This window comes from Ostrea edulis, chromosome 7 (assembly GCF_947568905.1).
Source record: "Ostrea edulis chromosome 7, xbOstEdul1.1, whole genome shotgun sequence".
Classification (NCBI taxonomy): Eukaryota; Metazoa; Mollusca; class Bivalvia; order Ostreida; family Ostreidae; genus Ostrea; species Ostrea edulis.
This window is the reverse complement of record NC_079170.1, coordinates 82,571,810-82,598,018: the sequence shown is the minus strand read 5'-3', so window position 1 is coordinate 82,598,018 and position 26,209 is coordinate 82,571,810. Positions and strand designations below refer to the sequence as shown.

Here is a 26,209-nt window from a genome sequence, read left to right as displayed (position 1 = left end):
TTTTATAACAGCTGCTTTGAAATAATGTATTTGTAGGGTGCGAAGATAGACTATTTAACAGCCTGTCATTTCTCCGATCTTTCTGCTGACCATATTAGATTAGGATTTCCTGCACAATGGGTCAACAGAGGTAAAACAAACAATCTTACTTGTATATCAGTTCAATCAATAAAGCTATCTTTTTCCATGTTTCAGAATGATGTTAATGACTACAAAATATAAATCATATATGTATGAAAAGTGAAGATAGCGAACAGTGATCAATCTCATAATTCCTATAAGAAATACAAAATAGAGAGTAGGGCAAATATGGACCTCAGGACACATCAGAGGTGGGATCAGGTGCCTAGGAGAAGTAAGCATCCCCTGTCGACCGCTCATACCCATCATGGGCCCTATTTCCTGATCAGATAAACGGAGAATGTCTTACACCTACATTGCTTATGTGGTACCCAATTTGAGGGTGAATGTTTACTATGTACATGTAATACTACCACTGACATGGCAAATATGTATTGTTTGTTTGTTTACCTCCCGTCGAAAATTGTTCACTCATATTGAGACGCCACCGGTTGTAGGTGAAGTACTGCAAATTTAAAACATGGAAAATGTTACTGTCACTTAAGTTTGGAAACGCAAAACTATAATCATATGAATGGAAACGTAAAGATAACAGTCATCGATCTCGTATATATTCTATACAGAATATATAATTAAGGTTAGGGTATAAACGGATACTTGGACATTCCAGATATTTGTGTGGAACACTAGGAGTATATTACCCTATGTTTCCTTTGCTTTCGTGTTTTGTAATTGAGGTCTACCTCAGATCACCTTAACCATCTTACAAAATTAGGTGTATCGTAAGACAGAGTACGTCATATGGTACATCGTATCTTGAGACGTCAGTAGTTGTAGGTGAACAACTAGAAATTTACAACAATGCTTAGCGCTTTGGTCGTCGTTAACGGGCAAATGCCTACCGCAGCATGGGGCCTCTGTTTTGCTAAGGTCATATCCTAACGATCCGCGAATCCCACTTCTAAATGTCGAGCGTTTGGCGCAGGAGGAATGACTATCATGACCTCCCTGTCAGAATCAAACGCGCTAACTCTGAACTACTTCGAATAGTAAAAAGATGCTGAACATGTTTTAGAAATCTACATTACCGATCATGACAGCATCTACCTCATGACTGTCCCACAAATATCTCGAATTTCACACTCTCGACTGTCCCACAAATATCTCGAATTTCACACTCTCGACTGTCCCACAAATATCTCAAATTTCACCTTCACGACTGTCCCACAAATGTCTCGAATTTCACGCTCACGACTCTCCCACAAATATCTCGAATTTCACGCTCACGACTCTCCCACAAATATCTCGAATTTCACCTTCACGACTGTCCCACACATATCTCGAATTTCACCTTCATGACTGTCCCACAAATATCTCGAATTTCATGCTCACAACTCTCCCACACATATCTCGAATTTCACGCTCACGACTGTCCCACAAATATCTCGAATTTCACCTTCACGACTGTCCCACACATATCTCGAATTTCACGCTCACGACTGTCCCACAAATATCTCGAATTTCATGCTCACGACTGTCCCACAAATATCTCGAATTTCACGCTCACGACTGTCCCACAAATATCTCGAATTTCACGCTCACGACTGTCCCACAAATATCTCGAATTTCACCTTCATGACTGTCCCACAAATATCTCGAATTTCATGCTCACAACTCTCCCACACATATCTCGAATTTCACGCTCACGACTGTCCCACAAATATCTCGAATTTCACCTTCACGACTGTCCCACACATATCTCGAATTTCACGCTCACGACTGTCCCACAAATATCTCGAATTTCATGCTCACGACTCTCCCACCAGTATCTCGAATTTCATGCTCACGACTGTCCCACAAATATCTCGAATTTCATGCTCACGACTGTCCCACAAATATCTCAAATTTCATGCTCACGACTCTCCCACACATATCTCGAATTTCACGCTCACGACTGTCCCACACATATCTCGAATTTCATCCTCACGACTGTCCCACAAATATCTCGAATTTCACACTCACGACTGTCCCACAAATATCTCGAATTTCACGCTCACGACTGTCCCACACATATCTCGAATTTCACCTTCACGACTTCCCACAAATATCTTGAATTTCACGTTCACGACTGTCCCACAAATATCTCGAATTTCACGCTCACGACTGTCCCACAAATATCTCGAATTTCATGCTCACGACTGTCCCACAAATATCTCGAATTTCACACTCTCGACTGTCCCACAAATATCTCAAATTTCATGCTCACGACTCTCCCACAAATATCTCGAATTTCACGCTCACGACTGTCCCACACATATCTCAAATTTCATGCTCACGACTGTCCCACACATATCTCGAATTTCACGCTCACGACTGTCCCACACATATCTCGAATTTCACGCTCACGACTGTCCCACACACCTCTAAAAATGTCCTTGGCTGGTTTACATCATCTATTGAACAATGTCGGTTATATGGTGTTATCGATCCCTTTGTATAGATATGAACTGCACAAAAAACTATCATTCATTACAATTTTGTTATCAAGTTTATCACAATCATAATTATGGAAAACATTTCTTTTCATCAATATTCAATGCACAGACATGTAAAATGAAGATTTTTTTCATCAAGCCTTCGATATATTTTCATACGGAAATTTCAGGCTACTATGCTTCACAAAATACCACAGACGAGGACCTAATCGAGTTCGAGGCCGGAGTGATCATACTAGACCCGGTCAGTACTTGGATTAATGACGAAGTGGACATCGCTATCCTGCTCAATGGTACTCAAGACTGGGCGTCAACCATTTCCTTGGCTGCAAATAAATCGATTTCGAATGTGAGTACCGTAGCAACAAAACTGATTGCCCACCTTCCGAGAATCATTCAATCATATTGAAACTTGACCAGCTTTTTATTAATTTTGAGAACATAAATAAGAATTTCATGAAATTGGTAATATAAATGTTAAATACACGATACAATATATTTGTTCTTTTCCTAATTGATCCAAGGTGAAGATCACGAACAGTGATCAATCTCATAACTCCTATAAGCAATACAAAATAGATAGTTGGGCAAACACGGACCCCTGGACACACCAGAGGTGGGATCAGATGCCTAGGAGGAGTAAGCATCCCCTGTTGACCGGTCACACCCGCCTTGAGCCATATATCTTGATCAGGTAAACGGATTATCCGCAGTCAAAAGCAGTGTGCCAAGAACGGCTTAACAATCGGCATGAAACACGTCAGACAGCATTTGACCCAATGCGAGGTTGTATTGACGAACTAGATCGTTATGACGACCATAGAATTTGCGAAATGCTGACTTCAATCGAGACTGTTGAAACCCCTTTACCATCAACTTGTTTGTCAGTAGCTTACCTCGATTTCAAAACTGCTATACGCAGATCAAGCTCTTGCATATCGAATCAATTGAGATATATAAACACCATATGCAGGTGTTAATGGAATATCGCTACATAAATATGGGAAGTTGACGATGGAGAAGCTGAAAACATTCCGTATCATTTAAGTACATGTATATCTGTAATTTCACATCAATAAGGAAAGAGCGACAAAATATATTCATAAGTATGGATGCTCACTCAGGGCATATGGTAATAAAAGAAATGAGTTCTCGTATTAATGCATTCCATGTTACAGCAATCACAAAAATCTTGTCTTCATCTATTATCAGAATCACCACAATGTCATAAAACCACTTCCTCATCCAATATCAGAATCACCACAATGTCATAAAACCACCTCCTCATCCAATATCAGAACCACCACAATGTCATAAAACCACCTCCTCATCCAATAGCAGAATCACCACAATGTCATAAAACCACCTCATCTAATATCAGAATCACCACAATGTCATAAAACTATCTCCTCATCCAATATCAGAATCACCACAATGTCATAAAACCACCTCATCTAATATCAGAATTATCACGTGGGATAAAATCATGTCTTTATCTTATCTCAGAATCACCACGGGGGATAAAATCATGTCTTCATCATATCTCAGAATTAACACAATGTGATACAACCATTATTTCATCTAACATCACAATTATCACGATGTGGTTTTGATAATGTAAGAATATGAATAAAACATTAAACATTGCCTTGACTTACACGAACTTCGGATTGTTAAATCAACAATACGTTCAAGGTGGACTATGTATTCAATAATATGTAATGAAATGTATGTAAGTATATGCATACAGAAAAAAATATCTAAACTTTTACGCATTAGGTTTCTTTCAATGGATCAATTAAGGATTATATATTTCCTCTTGTCAGATCTCCAAAGTTCACCTTAACGGTACATCATCACGTGAGTTATTTCCAAATAGTGCAACATCACTGGTAATGACGATTTCTACACTAAAAGATAGCGCAGATATAATAACCATCAATGTTTCCACCCACGAAATAACCACAACAAACGAACCAGCCCTGATGATTGACACAATCAGAGTCCACGAAATAGGTGCGAATTTTCTTTGCACCAACTTTACAGTGACATACAATCATACTCCAGTTTCTTCAATTCAGAATTTAGCTATTGTAACTTTACATTACATAAATATTGGCAAAGACGAGACTTCAAACAATATAATGTTTGAGATTGACATCAAAATCGATACCAGTAAAGCGAAATTAGGAGACACCCATGTTGTATCCGCAGTCCTTGGTGAATCTGTGTCGGAGTACAACATCTCATTTAACAGTCCGGAAGTTTGGGGAGATGATAACGGGACCATTATGTCACAGCTTAATGAAATCTTCGACGGTAATCATACTACATGTCTACACTTACCCGTGCAGGGAGCCGTTCCTCCGTTTCTGTGGATGAGGATTTATACATCATGGCTTAATATTTCGTCTACAGAGTATACTGTAACGGTTGTAGGCATGCGAATATCATGTGCACAGCATGGGCAAAGGATTCTACAGGTAGGAGGAGTAAATTCAGTTTTAGATCAAATATGTTTTTTATTCGTTTGCACGAATTTCTAACAATTATTACTTTTCTAATAGTAAAGGGAATTCGTGAAAGTATGTCACTACCAAAGTTTCTGGACAGTTATGATGTTTCGATAACGTTTCTTTTGGAGTTGTAAATTTGATGTCATCGTAATTCCAAACCCTCACAACAAATGTTGAGTCTGGCATCGTAATCTTCAAAAGTGAATCAGAGATGCACAATCAAAGAAGCTTCTAATGAATATCAGTCATTTAAAAAGGTGAAGATAACGAACAGAGATCAGTCTCATAATTCCTATCAGGAATACAGCATAACGAGTTAGGAAACGCATCAGAGGTGATCAGGTGCCTAGAAGGAGTAAGCATCCCCCGTCGACTGGTCACACCCTGCACGAGCCCTATATTTTGATCAAGTAAACGGAGTAACTCGTAATCAAAATCAGCGTACCAAGTACGGTTTAACAAGTGGTAAGACGTCAGACAGCATTTGACCCAATGATAGGTTGTATTGGCAAACTAGATCGTTATAACGGATTTGGGAAATACCGACTTTAAACGAAACTGTTGATACACCTGTAACAGCAAGTTGTTTTGCCTCTATTTAAAAACTGATCACACGCAAAACAAGCTCATACGTATCGAATGAGTTGAGAGATATAAACACCATGTAAAGGTGATAATGGAATATTGTTACATAAATATGGGAAGTTGACGATGGAGAAGCTGAAATCATCCCGTTTGTCATAAAGCTGAGTTGCTATTTTGCCGTTAATATTTATTTTCAATAAAATATCTAAGTAATGTCTATCTATGGTAAAAGTTGAGAAATATATACGAGCATTGTGGTTTTTCTTTTCAGGTATCCTTCCCAACGACAAATTCAAAAGAAGGATTTCACGGAGGCGTAACTTTCTGCATATTCATTGTTGAAGATGTCATACCACATGGCAATTTAACGAAGTGTGTTTACAAATGCCAATGTAAAAATAGCTCCGAATGTCAAGAAATGATTTTATTTATGGCAAAGCAAGACGACATTTTAGAGTGGAGTTTATGTGAATTAAGTGCTCGTAAGACACATTAACCCGTTAACATATCAACATTAAAGAGTGCATATCAAGATACGTCGACCTCAATCCCTTGTCTCAAAACTAGAGATTAGAATTTAACCACTTCTGTGGAGGGATATCGGCAAACGTCTCTCTCTCTCTCTCTCTCTCTCTCTCTCTCTCTCTCTCTCTCTCTCCAGTATATGGAAGCTGTTGGAGGACTGGAGTAAAAACAGGACTAGGTCATAAAACCGAACTAAGCTGCATTTCATAAAACAGACTACGTTTGTAGCCGACTATGTATGGCTTAGATTTAGAACTCGTGCCTAGGTGTAACTCTTACTAGTAGTCTGTAAACAACTAAACGAATAATGGCGGCGGTGTTGATTTTGAGGCAACGCAGACATCGGCAGATAAGAAGAGAAAGGGTTTTCAGACACTGGTCAAATTCACTCTGAATCGAATTATGATTTCTAAAAAGGACCATCTATATAAAAAAAATATATCCAATTCCTATCGCTATAAACTTCGAATATATTACATTAAGGTTTAGTAAAAAAGAAACTGTTGTTTTATATGAAATATATAGTGAGAATCTTTCTAGGTACAGGCTTATGGGCTACTACTGTACATGTATATCAGATGCCAATATTGGAAGGTTTCAATTTTGAAAAAAAAAATTACTAAATTTTACTTTCATTTATAGGGAAAATCACGGAACGTAAAACGTTACATGCATATTTTAGAATAAGTCTCTTTTACTACCAAGGGAGATTAATGTCAACCCTCTAGAAATTTACTCCTTCCTATCAACAAAGTTTTTTAAAAAAAATGACTGTGTCCAGTGACCGATAGTTTACAATTTTTATATCATCAAAGTTATGATACTCTATCAGAGAGGGTAACGACTGCATACTGAGTCCTGATTTTCAATTTTTGGGGAAGCATGGCAAATCCCAACATCAAATGTTTTAACATTTTCTCCTTTTACTGCATGTATATTTATCTGAACGTTCGGTATATTTCAACTCATGAAAGACTACTAACTATTTGATTATTTCGTTCCAAATTCCCTTTTTTTTTCTCCGAAGTGTTTTCACGAGAAAGTTTGCAAACAGAATACATGTATCACTATTTTCGCGAATTGATAATTCTATCACTTGTAATTCATCATCTGCCCCAGCGGCCCATTTCACAAAAATGTGTAAATTTAGGACGTAAGTCAGGTCGACTAACTAATTTACACCAAAATTTAGACCGTTCTCAATCGCTTTTCACAAAGGAGCGTGATACTGGGCGTAAACCCGAAATAGTACACCAGCCCAAGACCATACTTTGACCATGCACCATTGCTACACATGTATGTTTTTTGGTTTTAAGACTACAGTGTATATTAAAACATTGACATGAATCACAATGATTTCAAAAGCGCTAAAGGAATTATAAACGAATTCTGCTGAGAAATTAACGACATATACTTACAAATATAATGTAATAGATAAATAACTCAATCTTTCAAGATTGTTTAAAGCAGATATATATTATAAGAAGCTTATACAACTCACACTCGGCGTTTCCCGGCGGACACAGCTATTAATAACGCTTTAAAGTACATTTTGCTTCTGGAAATACATATGTATGAACTGAGAGGCTTAATGCCTGCATACATCGTAATGTGCAGTTATGTAGGCCGATGTGAAGCGTTGCTGTTCATACTCTCGTGTATTTTTAAACATGAAATTCATTTATTATAATTCCTTTCTGTTTTCAATTCTGTCGGGTATTCCCAGCCGTTAAAATAGACGTGCTATATATATAAAGATTCATGTGCGCCTTTTTTCACAACCACAGTGTATAATTAATCATTAATTAGGTATTGGCTATTGCAGTAGGTAAAGATATGAAAGGCAAAACCATTGAAAATGTAAATATAAGTACATACTAACACGGAATCCCAAGAATGCTACATCACAAAATCTTGTTTCCAACTTTCCACTTCCCAAAATTATCCGTTCCGGACATTTTAAATCTAGCTAGCATATATATGTGTGACAGTAAACATTTTCCTTCCAATATGGTATTAGACCATGGACCAGTAACACATTACCCACCCCCCACCCCCACCCCCCACGGGATTTTTCACACTATGATTTTTTGAAAGTGTATATAAAATAAAGGTAAATGAAGATTGTTTGATAAATTTATGTTGGGGCGTTTTCAAGATATGGCCATTTGAATTTATCAACATTTTGGCAAATTCAACATGGCTGTTACGGTGTTCCATACCGCTTTAAAGACGACACATTGTAAACACAAACAACGGGATAGGGACTTCCCAGAGAGGGCATTTGTGAGAAATACGTATAAAAAATAGAAGACAGTGTATTATAGAAAGTGGTACATTTTTTTAAATGTCTACAACTTCATGTCTTACGAAATTATACAGTGTATACTGCATTTTCAAAATAAGGTGTACCTATTAACATATTCAATACTAAATAAACAGTACTGTATGAAAAACTGTTCATTCCTAGATACTATAATCTATAGACCCTATCTTTATATGATATATATAAAATCTTGAGTTAGTAAATATAACTTTCAACATAAAAATCGTTGTCCACATTTCCATGTCTCACACGATATATCTAATGTATGGAAACCCATATATGTGTATAATCAATAAAAAGAAAGCGCATGGATTACGTTTGAGTATACAATGCAAATATGGGGAAAACCCTGATAAATAATGGCTCGACTATTGAGAATATGACATATTACAAACAATAAACTAGTTTATGAATAATTTAGATTAATGAATTGTATTAATCTACAATTGTAAAATAGATAAATATATTGTCATATGTAATATTGAACACTTTTTCAATTTTCAGCTTACTTATAAAGATGTCACATAAGATAGAGTCCCAAGATTAATAAAGGCATAGATTGCTTAGTAGCTTTAAATGGTACCTTGCATGGTTTGTATCGCTGGTGTTATAATAATTTACAAATATTAATTAGTTACTACATGTAGGAGTAAAACTTGAGCATTGACGAAGTTGCGCTGAGTCAAGTGAACTGTAAGACTAAGAGACGTTCACTCAACCTGTGTTCACTATCAACACTCTCCCCGCCCATAAATGTCTGTTAACCGTTGCCGGTGAAGGGCTGCAAAATTTAGACCTAAGCTTGGCGCGTACGGCCATTGAGCAGGGAGGGATCTTTATCATGCCACACCTGCTGTGAAACGAGACCTCGGTTTTGCGATATCATCCAAAAGACTGCCCCATTTAGTCACCTATTACAATAAGCAAAGGGGTAATGAGGACCTATTCTAATCTGGATTCCCACGGGACAATGGTCTTCTTGCCCCATTATTCGCCTCTTACGAAAAGCAAAAGGTACTGAGGACCTATCACTTCTAAACCAGATACCCACGGGACAACTATAAGTAAAGTTCAGTATATTGATTTGGTTGCTAAAGGGGGGAATGTTTTATCCAACCTGTAGAAAAACGTACACTAAGTCCGATGATCTAAAATCAACACCTAAAATTGATATAATTCTTGAGCAACATGGAAAGGCATTTGACTTTATCCGAATATATGGAGATAAATATCGTGTAGAATTATGTGGCTGAAAGTATGACAAAGCTCAGAGAGAGATACTTGTCATTTATCCCGATTCATTTAACAGTGATTACAAAATTTGAAACCTAAAAAAAAAAACACACAAAGAAAATTTGGTAGCAAAATTGAATTTCGGAAAACGCCTAAGGCAAACTTATATAATCTGCATGTGTTGCTACTGAATTGAGTCTGCATTTGCGTTAGTCCTTTCAAGACAAAGAATCTGCTATGATAATCAAAACTCAGATTTCTGACTGCCACAAAATTGCCATGCAATAACTTACCATGGCCACCTCTCCATCATCTCTGAATACATGTGTATATAATATCTCATTGCATGTCTCTCTCAAGTCGTATCAGACAATCCATCTTATTTTCAATGGCAAAAAGGTTTCCCAAATCGTATTCTCAGGACATATGTGTCTCAGCTATGGATGGCAAATGAATATTACCTAAGCACCTCGCGTTTAAAATGACTATGCACCATCTGACGAAAAGTACTAAGTTAATTACACTATCAAACATATGTCACTGTAGATTGATTGATTGTATCTTGCTTAACGTCCCTCTCGAGAATTTTTCACTGATATGGAGACGTCACCAAGACCGGTGAAGGGCTTCAAATTTAGGCCTTTACTCGGCACTTGCGGCCATTAAGCAATGAGGGTTCTTTAGCGTGACACACCTACTGCGACACGGAACATCCGTTTTTAAGGTCATCTCCGAAGACTCGTGACATCCACACCTGATGCCTAGCGTTTGGCGATGGAACTGTCACTACCTGTTTTAACAACTTAGTTTTTCGCGGCCGGTTGTAGAAGTTACTCACAGACTCAAGAGTTTTAAACTACTGTTTGCAATGCGATTACAAATTCTGAATTAATATTGCATGCAAGAATATTTCTTACTAATTGCTCAGTAATTCATATACCTCGCCTTAATATCAAACAACTTGATATATAAACAAGGGGTTAAGTTCTTTAATGCAAATACATTTTTGCAAATGTCCATATCGTGTTTGTAAGATTCTCGAAGTTTTTCCATTCTTAAAGTAATTCCACCCTCCTGTGATGTCATCAGACTTTGCAAAATCAATGATTTATTTAGATTTATGCATGATAGGAACATATATTTTGTTAAGAGTCTTTTCCGATAGTTATTGTAAAAAATCTTGTTAAAAATAAACTATTTCAAAAGTCTAAGTTATATATGAATAACCAATGATGCGTTTTAAAATATTGAATCCAAGGGCAATAACTCTGTTTTATTGATTTCTATATCAAGTCTATTATGTGATCGATTTCCTTTACTTTCACAGACATTTTGTATATTTTTGTGAAGATATGGTTTCATGAAATTGTTATTAATGCTACTATATCGTCATAACCAGTTTGTATGAAATTTATAAAATTGCAATTTTCTGACGGTGATATATGATTCTGTTTATGTAAGTCTCGCATCTTAAAAAGTGTGATGACCTATGTATTTTATTGGATAATTTGCGAGTTTTAACTCTAATGAATGGAAATAGATATACGTTTAAAACTTGCATCAGATAAAACTGCGAGTATGGATTTACCTTAAACAACATGATACTTTAATTACGAATTTCATGAGTTTGCCCCAAAACTTGAAAAGGTCCCCTTGCATTAATGTCAAACAATCTTTTTCACAATTCAAGTGTTACATACTTTCAAAAAATAATTGTTTTCAAAGGTCCATATTATTTATAAATGATCTGAAGAACTTTTCCATTTTTCGGTGATTTTTAAAGAAAAAAATCATATTTTAGCCCCAGAAGTCGTAAACACCCCTAATTATTTATGTCAAACATCTTGTCAATCAAAGGGTTACATAAATTCACATAATACTTGTGTGTAAATGTCAATGACATCTGTGAAGATTTTTTTCCAGTTTTCGGCTATTATTTTTACGAATTTTTGGTTTTTGCCCCCAAAATCTAAAAGGTCTCAATGTTAACAATCTGATTTATAGTTAAAGGGTTACAGACTTTCAGAAAAATAATTGTTTGCAAATGTCCATGTCATCTATATAGGATCTGAAGGAGTTTTCTATTTTTTGTCAATTTTTAAAGAAAAAAAAAATCATGTTTTAGCCCCAAAACTCGTAAATACCCTCACATATTTATGTCAAACAACTTTATATACAAACAAAGGGTTATATTCGTTCAAAAAATACTTGTTTGCAAATGTCAATGACATCTATATCGGATTTGCAGAGTTTTTCCAGTTTATGGCAATCATTTTTACAAAATTTCATGTTTTTTGCCCCAAAACTCATAAACGCCCCCACGTAGAAATGTCAAACAACCTGATTTATAATCTAGGGACTATGTACTTTCAAAAAATATTTGTTTGCAAAAATCCCAAGGGGGGTCCCCCATTACCTTTACTAGCCCATGGTCTATATGCCCTTTCGATATCGATATCATAAAACTAAATTCTCGGTAGCCATGCAATGCACAATCACTCCTGCGCAAACATCAGCTAAACGAGGGTTATGTCTCGCGACTTCTCTAAAGAGAGTAACATGACATGTAGGCTAACTATATTACGGACGCCTTTTGCGGCAAGTGCATAGAAAGAACTTTCTTTTATTGCGTCTAAGATTATTACGTTTATTCACAAAAGTTTGCGTTTAAACGCAAACAACAATGCGTTTTTAAAAACGCAAAAGTTTGCGATTAAACACAATGATTATTGAGTTGCAAGGCATCACATGGTTTATTCATGTAGTATCTAAAGGGAGACTATTTTCGTTTCTGATTCCGGAATACATCGCGCACTTGAGTATCAGTAATGACAGACGATGGAAACAAAGACTTGTCAGATATAACCAGACACAGGATAAAGTGAAAATATGTTTAGAAATATACAAGTAAAAATAAATACATATGAAAAATCCCTTACATTTTTATTATCTTTTTCAAAATAGTTGAAGTATCCATGTTACCCCCTCTCGTGTTAATTTTCAGTCTTACAAAACGTAAATCTAATTCTCAAACCACTAGGCCGATTAAAATCGTGATATATAATGTTATAAATTCCATACCATACAGTGTTAGTGCACATATTAATTTAAAATGCTGGAGACATAATATCTAAGGGGAGCCGCAAGCCGAGGAAACACGGGTTACGTAAACGCCACATTTTGAGCGAAAATGTTCAATAATTCTTAGCACTTGCTGTTAAGATTTTTTTCTCTCAATTAATTCAGTTAATTCATATAATATCAAAATAAGAGAAAATGTTTGTTGTTGATAATCGCTTGGTTTGAAAAGGAAAAACAAAACAAAACATTGCAGGTAATACGATGTCCAGTGGCGTAGCTTCCATTGAGGCAACCGAGGCAGCTGCCTCGGTAAAAAAACAAACAAAAAAAACACCTTTTACGTTGTTAAAATGTCGATAGCCAGACCCCCTGCCTCGGTATTATTCGAACCCAAGCTACGCCTATGATGTCACAATGCATAGTTTACATCGACTGTATGTTGACACGCGTCATTCCCCGCGTTTTTAACATACATTAACAGCAAACTTCCGCCAGAGTTCGTTTGCTCTGTACGTAGGTGACGTAATGAGGCCTCGACGGGGAGTTTGACATTAACAGAACATGAATATACAAGTAATCTCAAACAGAAAGTAACAAATACATCTCCAAAGCAACAGTAAGAGCATTCCATGTGGAATGAATGCAATAATAAACATCAAAACATTATTATAGTTTTAATACGAGTTAAAACAAACACAAATAAGATGCATATTTATCTATATTATCACTTGTAGCATTTATATAAGGAGAGGAAGGGGTGTAACTATATGCTCATAGCGGCATAGTAAACTTAAAAACCAATATTGATACTTTCGGGAAACATTCCTACTAACATGTGTAAAAATAAAAAGAATTCATTGTTCATTTATTTCTCAGGGGGTGAAGATATGCCTGCTGTGGTAAATGATTGCCTTCTAAAAATAGCAAAACTGCTAATAAGCAATCGTGCGTCTACTTCATATGAACGCAAATTATATAGGAATTAAAGATTTAACTTCAATTTCATAAAAACAATTGTATCACTTACGCTCTTTGTATCATTTTTAAACACCATCTGAAACACCTGCATCATTTATTACGGAAAGTCTACAAGAGGGGTAACCATAACAACCGTAGCATCACAATTACCGTGAAAACCATATCTGATATTTTCATAATGAGTTGCAAATACTATCAACTACAAAATCAGCTAAAAGTAAAGGTTGTAGCGCGCGTGCGTGCGTGCGTGCGTGCGTGCGTGTGTGTGTGTGTGTGTGTGTGTGATTCGTTTGTCTTTTGTGTTTTATTCAGTACCGGTAGTACATCCCCGGGGAAAGGAGCCACCAAAAGATAGTAAATACGCTCTCAATTCGATTGATTTATTAATATTAAGTTTTTCTTGATAATGTAGATAATTGTATTAATTTATTTCAACACAACACTATAAGCCGCAAATCGGTGCTTTCTAAATTCATAAAGGATTTCTATTCTTGTAAATGCTCACATATCAGTCAAAAATGTTTTCGAAATAATTCTGAATTAGATCACATATCTCGCAAATAGATAAGTTATTAGATAAAAATTGATATGGCTTCTTTGGAGGGAAATATTCATACTTTCTCTATCCGAAGGGGGCACTCTATCCCAAACCGCCCCAATGTCTAATTATGCTATCATAGTTCTGTAATACCCCTCCTTGAAAGAAAGGATCAATACTGCAAAAATGACTGGATCCCCCTTTCTAAATTTTTATCTGGATATTACATACGTAGAGTTGTGGATTCTAATTAAAACTTTCATAACGAAATTCATCTTAGGCGCATGTGCAAAATTGAAAACCTTTGTGTCTTAACTGATAGTATCATATACTTCAATTTACACAATATTCTGGTATTTCAAGCATTTCTGAGAATATTCACAACGATTTAAACGCTTAATAAGGTAAATCTATTGAAATCTAGCAGATTTAAAAACAAAACAGCAATTCAAACCCTCAAGACCTCCCCCAACTAAACCAGATAGAGGAAAACCATTTCATCAACGGTAAACAGAACACGATTTACATTTAGTAGTAGAGTATTAGTGTAGCAGTGTGTTTTAACTTGTATATATTATATGATACCATATTTTGATAAACATGAATAGTGCATATGGAATTAAAAGCACATTTTATGATTTAAGTCAAATTCCCAGATCCACCCCTTTATTTACTTAGTGTAATAGGTGAGTGAAAAGGTTCACAGGTCTTGCTATTTCATTGGCTATAGAACTGAGTTTTATTCAGTTAGAATCTAGAGAGTTTTTGGTCAGGTTGGTTGTGGTTTGCATTTTAAGCAGTTTTGGTATCTTTGTGCTGATTTGACATTTTGGTTTTGACAAAGACATTATTAGACCTTCAAATCCAGACCTGACAGTAAGTACTAATTTTATTAACATTTATCTTCATAATATGTATATATAACTAATATCACTGTTTGAGAGAAGAGTGAAAGTTTAAATATTATGAAGAACAGTAAATATCAATTTAAAGTTATTTCATCTCAGTATATGCTTATATTATATCTATAGTTATTATAGTGTATATAGTACTGTAATGATATATTTGTTATAAATAGATTAGAAGCATACAGGCAGCATTTTGATGTTTGCATGCATTGGGCCTTGTCCCATAGATAGGTAATTAAAAGATATTACCTTTTATTATATTTAAAAGATGTAATTTCATAGTGTTACATTATTTGTAATGCAACTGTAAATATTTGAGTAAAGTATATTTTACTATATTTGAATTAAGGGAGATAACTCTTAAGGTTGAAATGTACTCTCTATTGATTGTAAATCGCTGTGATATTCATTGTTACTATTTTGTCTTTTAGGGCCATATTTTTTATAATGGATATTTTGTAATCAACATTATGTAATCATCGTCATCATCCTTATTCGTTTTACCATGCAATAAATGAGTGCATTGTGAACCCTAAGCCAGGAGTTGGTTATTTCTACATTACAAACCACCACCCCTGCAACATTAGTTTCGACAACATTGGTTTCAAAATACAATATTTCAGGAATATACAACATCCACCTCTAAAATAATGCAAAATAAAAGCAAAGAAAACCAAAATGATTTATCTCATTATTGAAAATTTACGATCATTCAGAATCTTAAAAAAAACAAAGAATATGGTAATTTTTTTTAAAAAAAATTACTACTGTCTTCATGCTGCAATACTTTGAGATTTTTTTTATTTCTTGAATTGCATGAATTCCAGTGACAACAACAAATGACATTGAAATTGCAGATGTGCATTTAATCATTGTCGTAAATAAAACAGATAAATAGACTTGTTTGAAACCGTAATGTGAAATATTTACCGATCACGTCACTTGATGGTCGTAATATATACCACGGTCATCGGCTTGTGTAAAATGAATGTAATTATTTTGTAATTTCTGTCTCTAATGATAGGTAAACAAACCGTATACCAAATCTTACCCATACAGGCCCAGTTCAAGAAAATGTTATTTGTTACAGTATCCACCCCCTAACAAATCAAGTGTATGCTAAACATCTGTAACCCTTTGACACCAGAGTATATCCCATCATGTGGTAATTAATTACAATATACACTATGAAAAAAAAGAGAAACAATATGTAGAAGTTGAAGTGTCCCTATATCATAGAAATACAAAACGATAGAACGCCAGACAGATATAATGAGAAGAGATATACATTGTCAACTTCCCATATTTCTGTAGCAACATTCCATTATCACCTGCATGTGGTGTTTATATCTCTCATCTGATTCGAAACGCAAGAGCTTGTTCTGCGTATGCTCAGTTTTTTTAATAGATGCAGGCTTCAAACAAACAAGTTGATGGTGCAAGGATGTTAACAGTCTCGTTTAAAGTCAGCATTTCGCAAATTATATGGTCGTTAAAACAATCTATTATGCCAATTCAGCCTATCATTGGGTCAAATGCTGTCTGATTTGTTTCATACCGATTGTTAGGCCGTTATTGGTACACTAATTTTGACTACGGATAACTCCGTTTACCTGATCAATATAGGGCTCAAGGCAGGTGTGACCGGTTGAAAGGGGGTGCTTACTCCTCCTAGACACCCGATCCCACCTCTGGTGTGTCCAGGGGTCTGTGTTTGCCCAATACTCTATTTTGTATTGCTTATAGGAGTTATGAGATTGATCACTGTTCGTCATCTTTACCTTTCATAGCAATCCGTTTATGATGCTAATTTACCGATGCATAAGTAAACACGACAGTTGTAACTACAAACTCAAATAATAGCAAAGTCCAGAAAGATACAAAGTCTATGGCAGACGACACATCAGACCACGTCATTTCCTCTTCCTCTTTGTCGTTTTTCTCTTCTTCCGTTTTGACGTCATCCCGAGCATATTTCTCTTCTACTTGTACTTGAGTTATACGAGTGTTAGTCCCACATTTTCCTGAAAGGCAACCTGCATTCCAGCATTTAGGTCGTCCATCACACTCTACGCCTCGTTCTACCCTTACTATAAAGCGAAATACTTTTCCTATCGTGTGTTCAGCACCTCTGTGATGCAATCGCAGTTGTATTGATGTTACAAGAAGCACAAATATGCCCATGGCTAGCTTTATTATAAGGTAAATGCTCAATATAGAAACACTGTCTGAATTTATGGGAAGCTCACCACTGACTATTGTAAGAAAGACTGCGAAAGTGAGAAATATAGTCACAGCGAATCCCATTTTCTCTCCCGCATCGGCAGGGATTATAAACACTAAAAGATTAAGAATGCCCAGAAACACGATTGGAAGGACTAAGGTCATTATGTAATACAGGGGCTTCCTTTTAAGATTTATCGTAAATTTGATATCATTATCGGAGGATGTTAAGTCATGTGACGCGTCAGTCGACACCACTTCCCAAACACTGTTTGGGACAAATTCGTAAAACCCTATGTTAGAAGCTGTAGGAACTGTTAGATTTATTTCCCATCGCGTGTAGCTCCATGATGTGAATATGATGTCGCACGTTTGTGTGTCAAATGGATAAAATGAAACATCAATATCGCAGATGGATTCAAATACCGTATACGGATACCAGTGAATCGTGCCATCATAGTCCACAAAATTGTAGTAAAAATCACCTCCCAATGCTTTGAAAGCCGAGAACCCGTTCTTCAGTACAATGTCTGGCATCCAGATATCTTTCTGCAATTGACATGATAACTGTCTGTAACTATCTTCATTTGTAAATTAATGTAAGACATAATCTACACATTTAAAACAAAAGAAGCGTTCAAATTCTTCGTCATCAATCATGTTTCAGTCAGATGTCGTTCCCAAAATTTGATAATTTCCATTGTTTTAAAATTCTCATAACAACTGCATGAAGACGTCCTACTAACCTGATTAATCTGCATCCAATAAATCCCTGTTGAAGTAGAATCCCAGGTCAGTAACTCGTCCGTCCATTCGATGTTCAAATAAGCTGTGGTGATCATTTTCTGGTCCACGGCGCTCACATCATTTATACTCGATATCCACAAGCTGGCCTCCATCTGTAAAGATTGCCCTTGATTTTTGATGGGGCGGATCTTGCTTGAATAGTTCCCGAGGAGAGAATTTTGCAGTTCCGTGTATTCTTCTATGGTGTAGCTAAGGTGAGTACCACCAGCTAGTCCGGCGGCCATGAGAAGTCCCATCCAGTAAAACATTCTTTCTGACATTTAATCACGATAGCTAACGCACAGCACAATGGCGATTTATGTTTTAGGTTCAGTCTTTTTATAGAGTCCCACACACATGTGATTTTCTTTTTCATTGTTAATCATTCTGAAAATGACGGATTATTGTAATTCAGCTTGAAGTTTAAGCCTATACGGTCGTTAGCGTTGCACTTCTACAATAGTCGAATGCCAAGTCAAAATTAAAATGTCATTGCTGAAATGTTTGCCCTACTGCACACATGGTTATTTTCGCTCCATAACCTATGTGTTCCATACCACATTTGCAAATGATTTTGCTCCGTTTGGACTTCCTTCAGACACAGGAAATTTTTATTATTAGTGTAAAGCGAAGATATTGTTATTAAAGAAAGGTGAAGATCACGAACAGTGATCAATAATTATATATGAACAATTATAATCAAAAGAATCTGAATTCGCCCAATAGATATAATCAAGCTAAATACAACAAATATACAGACTCAATAGAGAAATACAGACTCAATACAGAAATACAGACTCAATACAACAAATACAGACTCAATACAATAAATCCAGACTCAATACAGAAATACAGACTCAATACCACAAATATAGACTCAATACGATAAATACAGACTCAACACAATAAATACAGACGTAATACAATAAATACAGACTCAATACAACAAATACAGATTCAATACAACAAATACAGACTCAATACAATAAATACAGACTCAATACAAGAAATACAGACTCAATACAACAAATACAGACTCAATACAATAAATCCAGACTCAATACAAAAATACAGACTCAATACGATAAAAACAGACTCAACACAATAAATACAGACGCAATACAATAAATACAGACTCAATACAACAAATACAGATTCAATACAATAAATACAGACTCAATACAAGAAATACAGACTCAATACAATAAATACAGACTCAATACAATAAATACAGACTCATTACAATAAATACAGACTCAATACAATAAATACAGACTCAATACAATAAATACAGGCTTAATACAATATATACAGACTCAATACAACAAATACAGACTCAATACAATAAATACAGACTCATTACAATAAATACAGATTCAATACAATAAATACAGACTCAATACAATAAATACAGGCTTAATACAATATATACAGACTCAATACAACAAATACAGACTCAATACAACAAATACAGACTCAATACAGAAACACAGACTCAATACAATAAATACAGAATCAATACAACATATATAGACTCAATACAATAAATACAGACTCAATATAACAAATACAGACTCAATACAATAAATACATATTTAATACAACAAATACAGACTCAGAACAATAAATACAGACTCAATACAATAAATATAGACTCAATGCAATAGATACAAACTCAATACAGAAATACAGACTCAATACAACAAATACAGACTCAATACAATAAAAACAGACTCAATATAACAAATACAGATTCAATACAACAAATATAGACTCAATACAATAAATACAGACTCAATACAAAAAATACAGACTCAATACAATAAATACAGACTCAATACAATAAATACAGACTCATTACAATAAAAACAGACTCAATATAACAAATATAGACTCAATACAATAAATACAGACTCAATATAACAAATACAGACTCAATACAATAAATACAGATTTAATACAATAAAAACAGACTCAATACAACAAATGCAGATTCAATACAACAAATATAGACTCAATACAATAAATACAGACTCAATACAAGAAATACAGACTCAATACAACAAATACAGACTCAATACAGAAACACAGACTCAATACAATAAATACAGACTCAATACAACAAATACAGACTCAATACAATAAATACAGACTCAATACAACAAATACAGACTCAATACAATAAATACAGACTCAATACAATAAATACAGACTCAATACAATAAATACAGACTCAATAAAAAACCCAGACTCAATACAACAAATACAGACTCAATACAATAAATACAGACTTAATACAACAAATACAGACTCAATACAATAAATACAGACTCAATACAACAAATACAGACTCAATACAATAAATCCAGACTCAATACAATAAATACAGACTCAATACAACAAATGCAGATTCAATACAATAAACACCGACTCATTACAATAAACACCGACTCATTACAATAAATACAGACTCAATACAATAAAAGCAGACTTAATGTAACAAATACAGACTCAATACAATAAATACAGATTTAATACAACAAATACAGACTCAGAACAATAAATACAGACTCAATACAATAAATACAGACTCAATACAACAAATACAGACACAATACAGAAATACAGACTCAATACAATAAATATAGACTCAATACAATAAATATAGACTCAATACAACAAATACAGACTCAATACAGAAATACAGACTCAATATAACAAATACAGACTCAATACAATAAATACAGACTCAATATAGCAAATACAGATTGAATACAACAAATATAGTCTCAATACAATAAATACAGACTCAATACAACAATTACAGGCTCAATACAACAAATACAGACTCAATACAATAAATACAGACTCAAAACAACAAATATAGACTCAATACAATAAATACAGACTCAATACAACAAATATAGACTCAATACAATAAATACAGACTCAATATAACAAATACAGACTCAATACAATAAATACAGATTTAATACAACAATTAGAGACGCAATACAACAATTACAGATTCAATACAGAAATACAGTCTCAGAACAATAAATACAGACTCAATACAGAAATACAGACTCAATACCACAAATATAGACTCAATTCAATAAAAACAGACTCAATATAGCAAATACAGATTCAATACAACAGATATAGACTCAATACAATAAATACAGACTCAATACAATAAATACAGACCCAATACAATAAATACAGACTCAATACAATAAATACAGACTCAATACAACAAATACAGACTCAATACAATGAATAGAGACTCAATACAATAAATACAGACTCAATACAATATATACAAACTCAATACAGAAATACAGACTCAATACAACAAATACAGACTCAATATAATAAAAACAGACTCAATATAACAAATAGAGATTCAATACAACAAATACAGACTCAGTACAACAAATATAGACTCAATACAATAAATATAGACTCAATACAATAAATACAGACTCAATACAACAAATATAGACTCAATACAATGAATACAGACTTAATACAATAAATACAGACTCAATACAACAAATACAGACACAATACAGAAATACAGACTCAATACAATAAATATAGACTCAATACAACAAATACAGACTCAATACAGAAATACAGACTCAATACAAAGAATACAGAATCAATACAATAAATACAGACTGAATACAATAAATACAGACTCAATACAACAAATACAGACTCAATACAATAAATACAGACTCAATACAGAAATACAGACTCAATACCACAAATATAGACTCAATACGATAAAAACAGACTCAATAAAACAAATACAGAATCAATACAACAAATACAGACTCAATACAATAAATACAGACTCAATACAATAAATACAGACTCAATACCACAAATATAGACTCAATACAATAAAACAGACTCAATACAACAAATACAGATTCAATACAACAAATATAGACACAATACAGAAACACAGACTCAATACAATAAATATAGACTCAATACAACAAATACAGACTCAATACAACAAATACAGACTCAATACAATAAATACAGACTCAAAACAACAAATACAGACTCAATACAATAAATACAGACTCAATACAATAAATACAGATTCAATACTATAAATACAGAATAAATACAACAAATATTGACTCAATACAATAAATATAGACTCAATACAACAAATACAGACTCAATACAACAAATACAGACTCAATACAATAAATACAGACTCAAAACAACAAATACAGACTCAATACAATAAATACAGACTCAATACAATAAATACAGATTCAATACTATAAATACAGAATAAATACAACAAATATTGACTCAATACAATAAATATAGACTCAATACCACAAATATAGCCTCAATACAATAAATACAGACTCAATACAGAAATACATACTCAATACAATAAATAGAGATTCAATACAATAAATACAGACTCAATACAAAAAACAGACTCAATACAACAAATACAGACTCAATACAATAAATACAGACTCAATACAATAAATACAGATTCAATACAGAAATACAGACTCAATACAGAAACACAGACTCAATACAATAAATACAGACTCAATACAATAAATACAGACTCAATGCAATAAATACAGACTCAATACAACAAATACAGACTCAATACAATAAATACAGACTCAATACAGAAATACAGACTCAATACAATAAACACAGACTCAATACAATAAATACAGACTCAATGCAATAAATACAGACTCAATACAACAAATACAGATTCAATACAGAAATACAGACTCAATACAACAATTACAGGCTCAATACCACAAATACAATCAGACTCAATACCACAACTATCTGAAACAAGTCGATAGGGGGTATACATCAAAGTCAGATTATGACAGACTAATGAAAAGTCATATTTCCCTTTCATCTCAATACTTGTATTTCATATTGGTGGAATTAATAGATTATGACCCTAAATTACATGTAATCTATAAATACTGGTGCTGGTGCATAAAACATGCTCTGGGCAGATGCTCCTTTTGGCTTCGATTTTCTCTCATTTGGGCTAATCCACACCACCCCCACACCATAACAGTACTACGCGAGGGGATTTAGACACTGTACACAATCAAGAACACTGTCTTCCCCTCATGAAAATCTAGTGGAGAGAGACAATGATAGTAAAGAGAAAGATGAAGAAACGAAGAGAGGAAGAAAAATAAATGAAGAGAGAGCTGGATAAAGAGGAAAAAGAGATGAAGGCAGAAGAGAGAGAGATGCAGAGGGAAATGGAGACAAAGGAGAGGTGAAGAGAGAAAAGGTGAAGAGAGAGAGATCAATAGAAAAAGATGTAGAGAGAAGCCAATCACACCACACCTTTACAGCCACTGGAATGAATTCAAAGCAAGAACAAATATATATCAACTCTTATTTTCTATTCCATGTTATATATATTTGTAGATGCAAGATTTCCTTGTCTAAGTTTTAAAGTTTGAAAGTTAGCATTTGTTCACTTTAATTATTTATTTATTTCAATATCTTTTCATTAATTCCTTGTTTATCTACATATTAATTCATACACTTATTAAATTAAACGATTTGAAAAAGTGAAGATAACGAGCAGTGGTAAATCTCATATAAGGAATACAAAATAGAATATTGGGCAAGTTCGAACCCATGGGGATACCAGAGGTGGCATCAGGTGCTTTCGAGGAATAAGCATCCCTTCTCAATCGGTCGCACTCGCCACAAAGCCTATATGTGTATTAGGTAAACGAAATGATAAATAGTCAAAATAATCAATCTACCAAGAACGGCCTAGCAATTGGAGTGAAACACGTCATACAACATTTGACTCAATGATAGGTTTTATTGGAAAACTAGATCGTTATAACGACCAACAAATTTGTAAAAGCTGACTTTAAACGAAAAACGAGAAATCCCAGTAAAATCAACTTGTTTGTTGGTAGTCTGCCTTGATTTGAAAAACTGATCATCCTTGTGGACTAGTCAAATTTCCCACATCATATACATTATCATTGCATCCATATGGAAATGCAGTGCCTAGGGTCCTGATCCAGTGATCTTCTCGTTGTCTACGAAAAGGGGTGCTTAATGTTGGATTGTTTGTGTGATGCTAATTTGTTTCCAAAATCCTTACCCTCATGGACAAGATGAAGTGGTCCGGTGCATTAAAATGCTTGTAAAGAAGTTTGTTACCACCATTATTGATTTGAAATATGTGCCCCGATATTCTTTTATTAAGTGAACCCTTGGTTTCTCCCACATAAATTAAGCAACACAGGTTACACTCAATGGCGTAGACAACGTTAGAAGATTTACAAGTCAAATTATCAACGGTTTGGTACAGAAACTACGTCCAGTGAGATTACCACTAAATGAATTTCTAGTTATCAGTATATCACAAGTTTTGCCATTTTTTGCAAAACATTTTGAGATTGAACACATGGGGTCTGAAAAGGAATTATCAAAAATATATCTTAAGGAACATAAAATTATTTAATTTGGGTATAAGAATTTTGGTTTTCGTACCAAAGCTGACAATTTCACGATTGTACTTAAGATTCATCAGATATAATACTATACAATAACGTAGATTTTTATGGCTTAAGAAGAGGATAATGTGTGTTGAAGTGTGTTGAAGTTCCTCAGTGCAGTTTTACTTGGTGGATAATGTAGATTTCTGTTTTTACTCTTGAGGAGATGGTTTATTCTTATATCTTTTTAGAGATGACAGCAACGCGTTAGAGAAGAATCACTAGTCTTAACAGAGTATGGATATGTTTAAATGGAATTGCCTTTCACCTCTTCCCCTGATATTAAGACAACGATATTTACAAAGGGTTTAGGGATCAAGGAGGATTATATGTAAACGAACATAACAAATATCATTTCTAATCAAAGTGCATTTAAACATTGACCGTCAGCAGAGCACATGCACTCTATAGTTTACTCCTTTTAGTGGTCTTACACGAGCTAAGTTCCTTTATGTTATTACGAGGCGGAATTTATTCAAAAGCATGAGGAGAAAAAATATCCATCGCTTGCCTTCAACTCGATATTTAGATATATCGACGACGTTTTATCTATTAACAATTATCGTTTTCATTCATACATCGATCCAATATATCCCAGTTAACACGAAATTAAAGACACCATAGGGTCTTCCACATCTGCTTCATATTTAGATGTTTTACTGATCATAGGCGTTAATGGTAAATTACAAACACAACTTTATGACAAACGATAGCCAGTGTGGTTAAGTTGTCCCAAGTAAAATAGCACGTAACAACAGCATATTCAAATTAAAATGAAATTCTTAGCGTCGTACACTTTTACTAAAAGTCGTTTGTCAATACACAAACAAACATCATATCACGTAGGGAAATCCCTCACTTAACTATTTCGTCATCATACAACTGACGTAGAGCTATTTTTATCCGCCAGACTTTCTGTTGTTTATCACATCGGCACAGGTGAAAGATGCACTCAAATCATTTGCAGTTTGGACTTGACATGTCGACATTGATATGATACATTCAAAACGTGATCAGGACCGGTATGGTATCCTCTCATATTTGACAATTCTCATAATCTCGACTCAAATGCTGGTCATTTCCCACATTCACTGCCAAATATTATGTAAACGAGGCAAAAAATCCTACCATCCGTATCAAAATCATAAATCTGTAATTATTTACCTTTAGGAATATGTCTTGATCGAAATAAAATATCGTCATCTTTCACCTGTACCCAGTCGATGTGTACACACGATTAGCTTTGTTTATTCTAAATGAATATATACATCGGGTCGATTTCAGGGTTAATTACGATGTAATATTAAATTTACTATAGTGCACACTTAAAAAGGGAGACTTATATATAATCAAAAGCATGCAAAACAGATTTAC

General features: G+C 34.4%; 2 protein-coding genes across 2 annotated transcripts; one reads left to right on the top strand and one right to left on the bottom strand.

Moving 5' to 3' along the window:
- Positions 1 to 42: 42 nt before the first annotated feature.
- LOC125654778 (uncharacterized) lies at positions 43 to 6,325 on the top strand. Its single transcript, XM_048884833.2, has 4 exons — positions 43 to 130; positions 2,747 to 2,925; positions 4,403 to 5,059; positions 5,949 to 6,325. The coding sequence occupies exons 3-4, from the start codon at positions 4,472 to 4,474 to the stop codon at positions 6,171 to 6,173; spliced, it is 813 nt and encodes a 270-aa protein (XP_048740790.1). The 5' UTR covers positions 43 to 130; positions 2,747 to 2,925; positions 4,403 to 4,471; the 3' UTR covers positions 6,174 to 6,325.
- A 10,747-nt stretch (positions 6,326 to 17,072) lies between these two features.
- Positions 17,073 to 18,532, bottom strand: LOC125654694 (acetylcholine receptor subunit beta-type lev-1-like). Its single transcript, XM_048884719.1, has 2 exons — positions 18,236 to 18,532; positions 17,073 to 18,038 (listed from the first exon to the last, which is right to left on the bottom strand). The coding sequence occupies exons 1-2, from the start codon at positions 18,530 to 18,532 to the stop codon at positions 17,073 to 17,075; spliced, it is 1,263 nt and encodes a 420-aa protein (XP_048740676.1).
- Between the last annotated feature and the right edge of the window lie 7,677 nt (positions 18,533 to 26,209).

Excerpts from the sequence above, each read along its gene's own strand:
- LOC125654778 (XM_048884833.2), top strand. The coding sequence starts at position 4,472 with ATGACGATTTCTACACTAAAAGATAGCGCAGATATAATAACCATCAAT. Across the intron at positions 5,060-5,948 it reads ATGGGCAAAGGATTCTACAG|GTATCCTTCCCAACGACAAA; the intron begins GTAGGAGGAGTA and ends TTTTCTTTTCAG.
- LOC125654694 (XM_048884719.1), bottom strand. The coding sequence starts at position 18,532 with ATGGGACTTCTCATGGCCGCCGGACTAGCTGGTGGTACTCACCTTAGC. Across the intron at positions 18,039-18,235 it reads ATTGGATGCAGATTAATCAG|AAAGATATCTGGATGCCAGA; the intron begins GTTAGTAGGACG and ends TGTCAATTGCAG.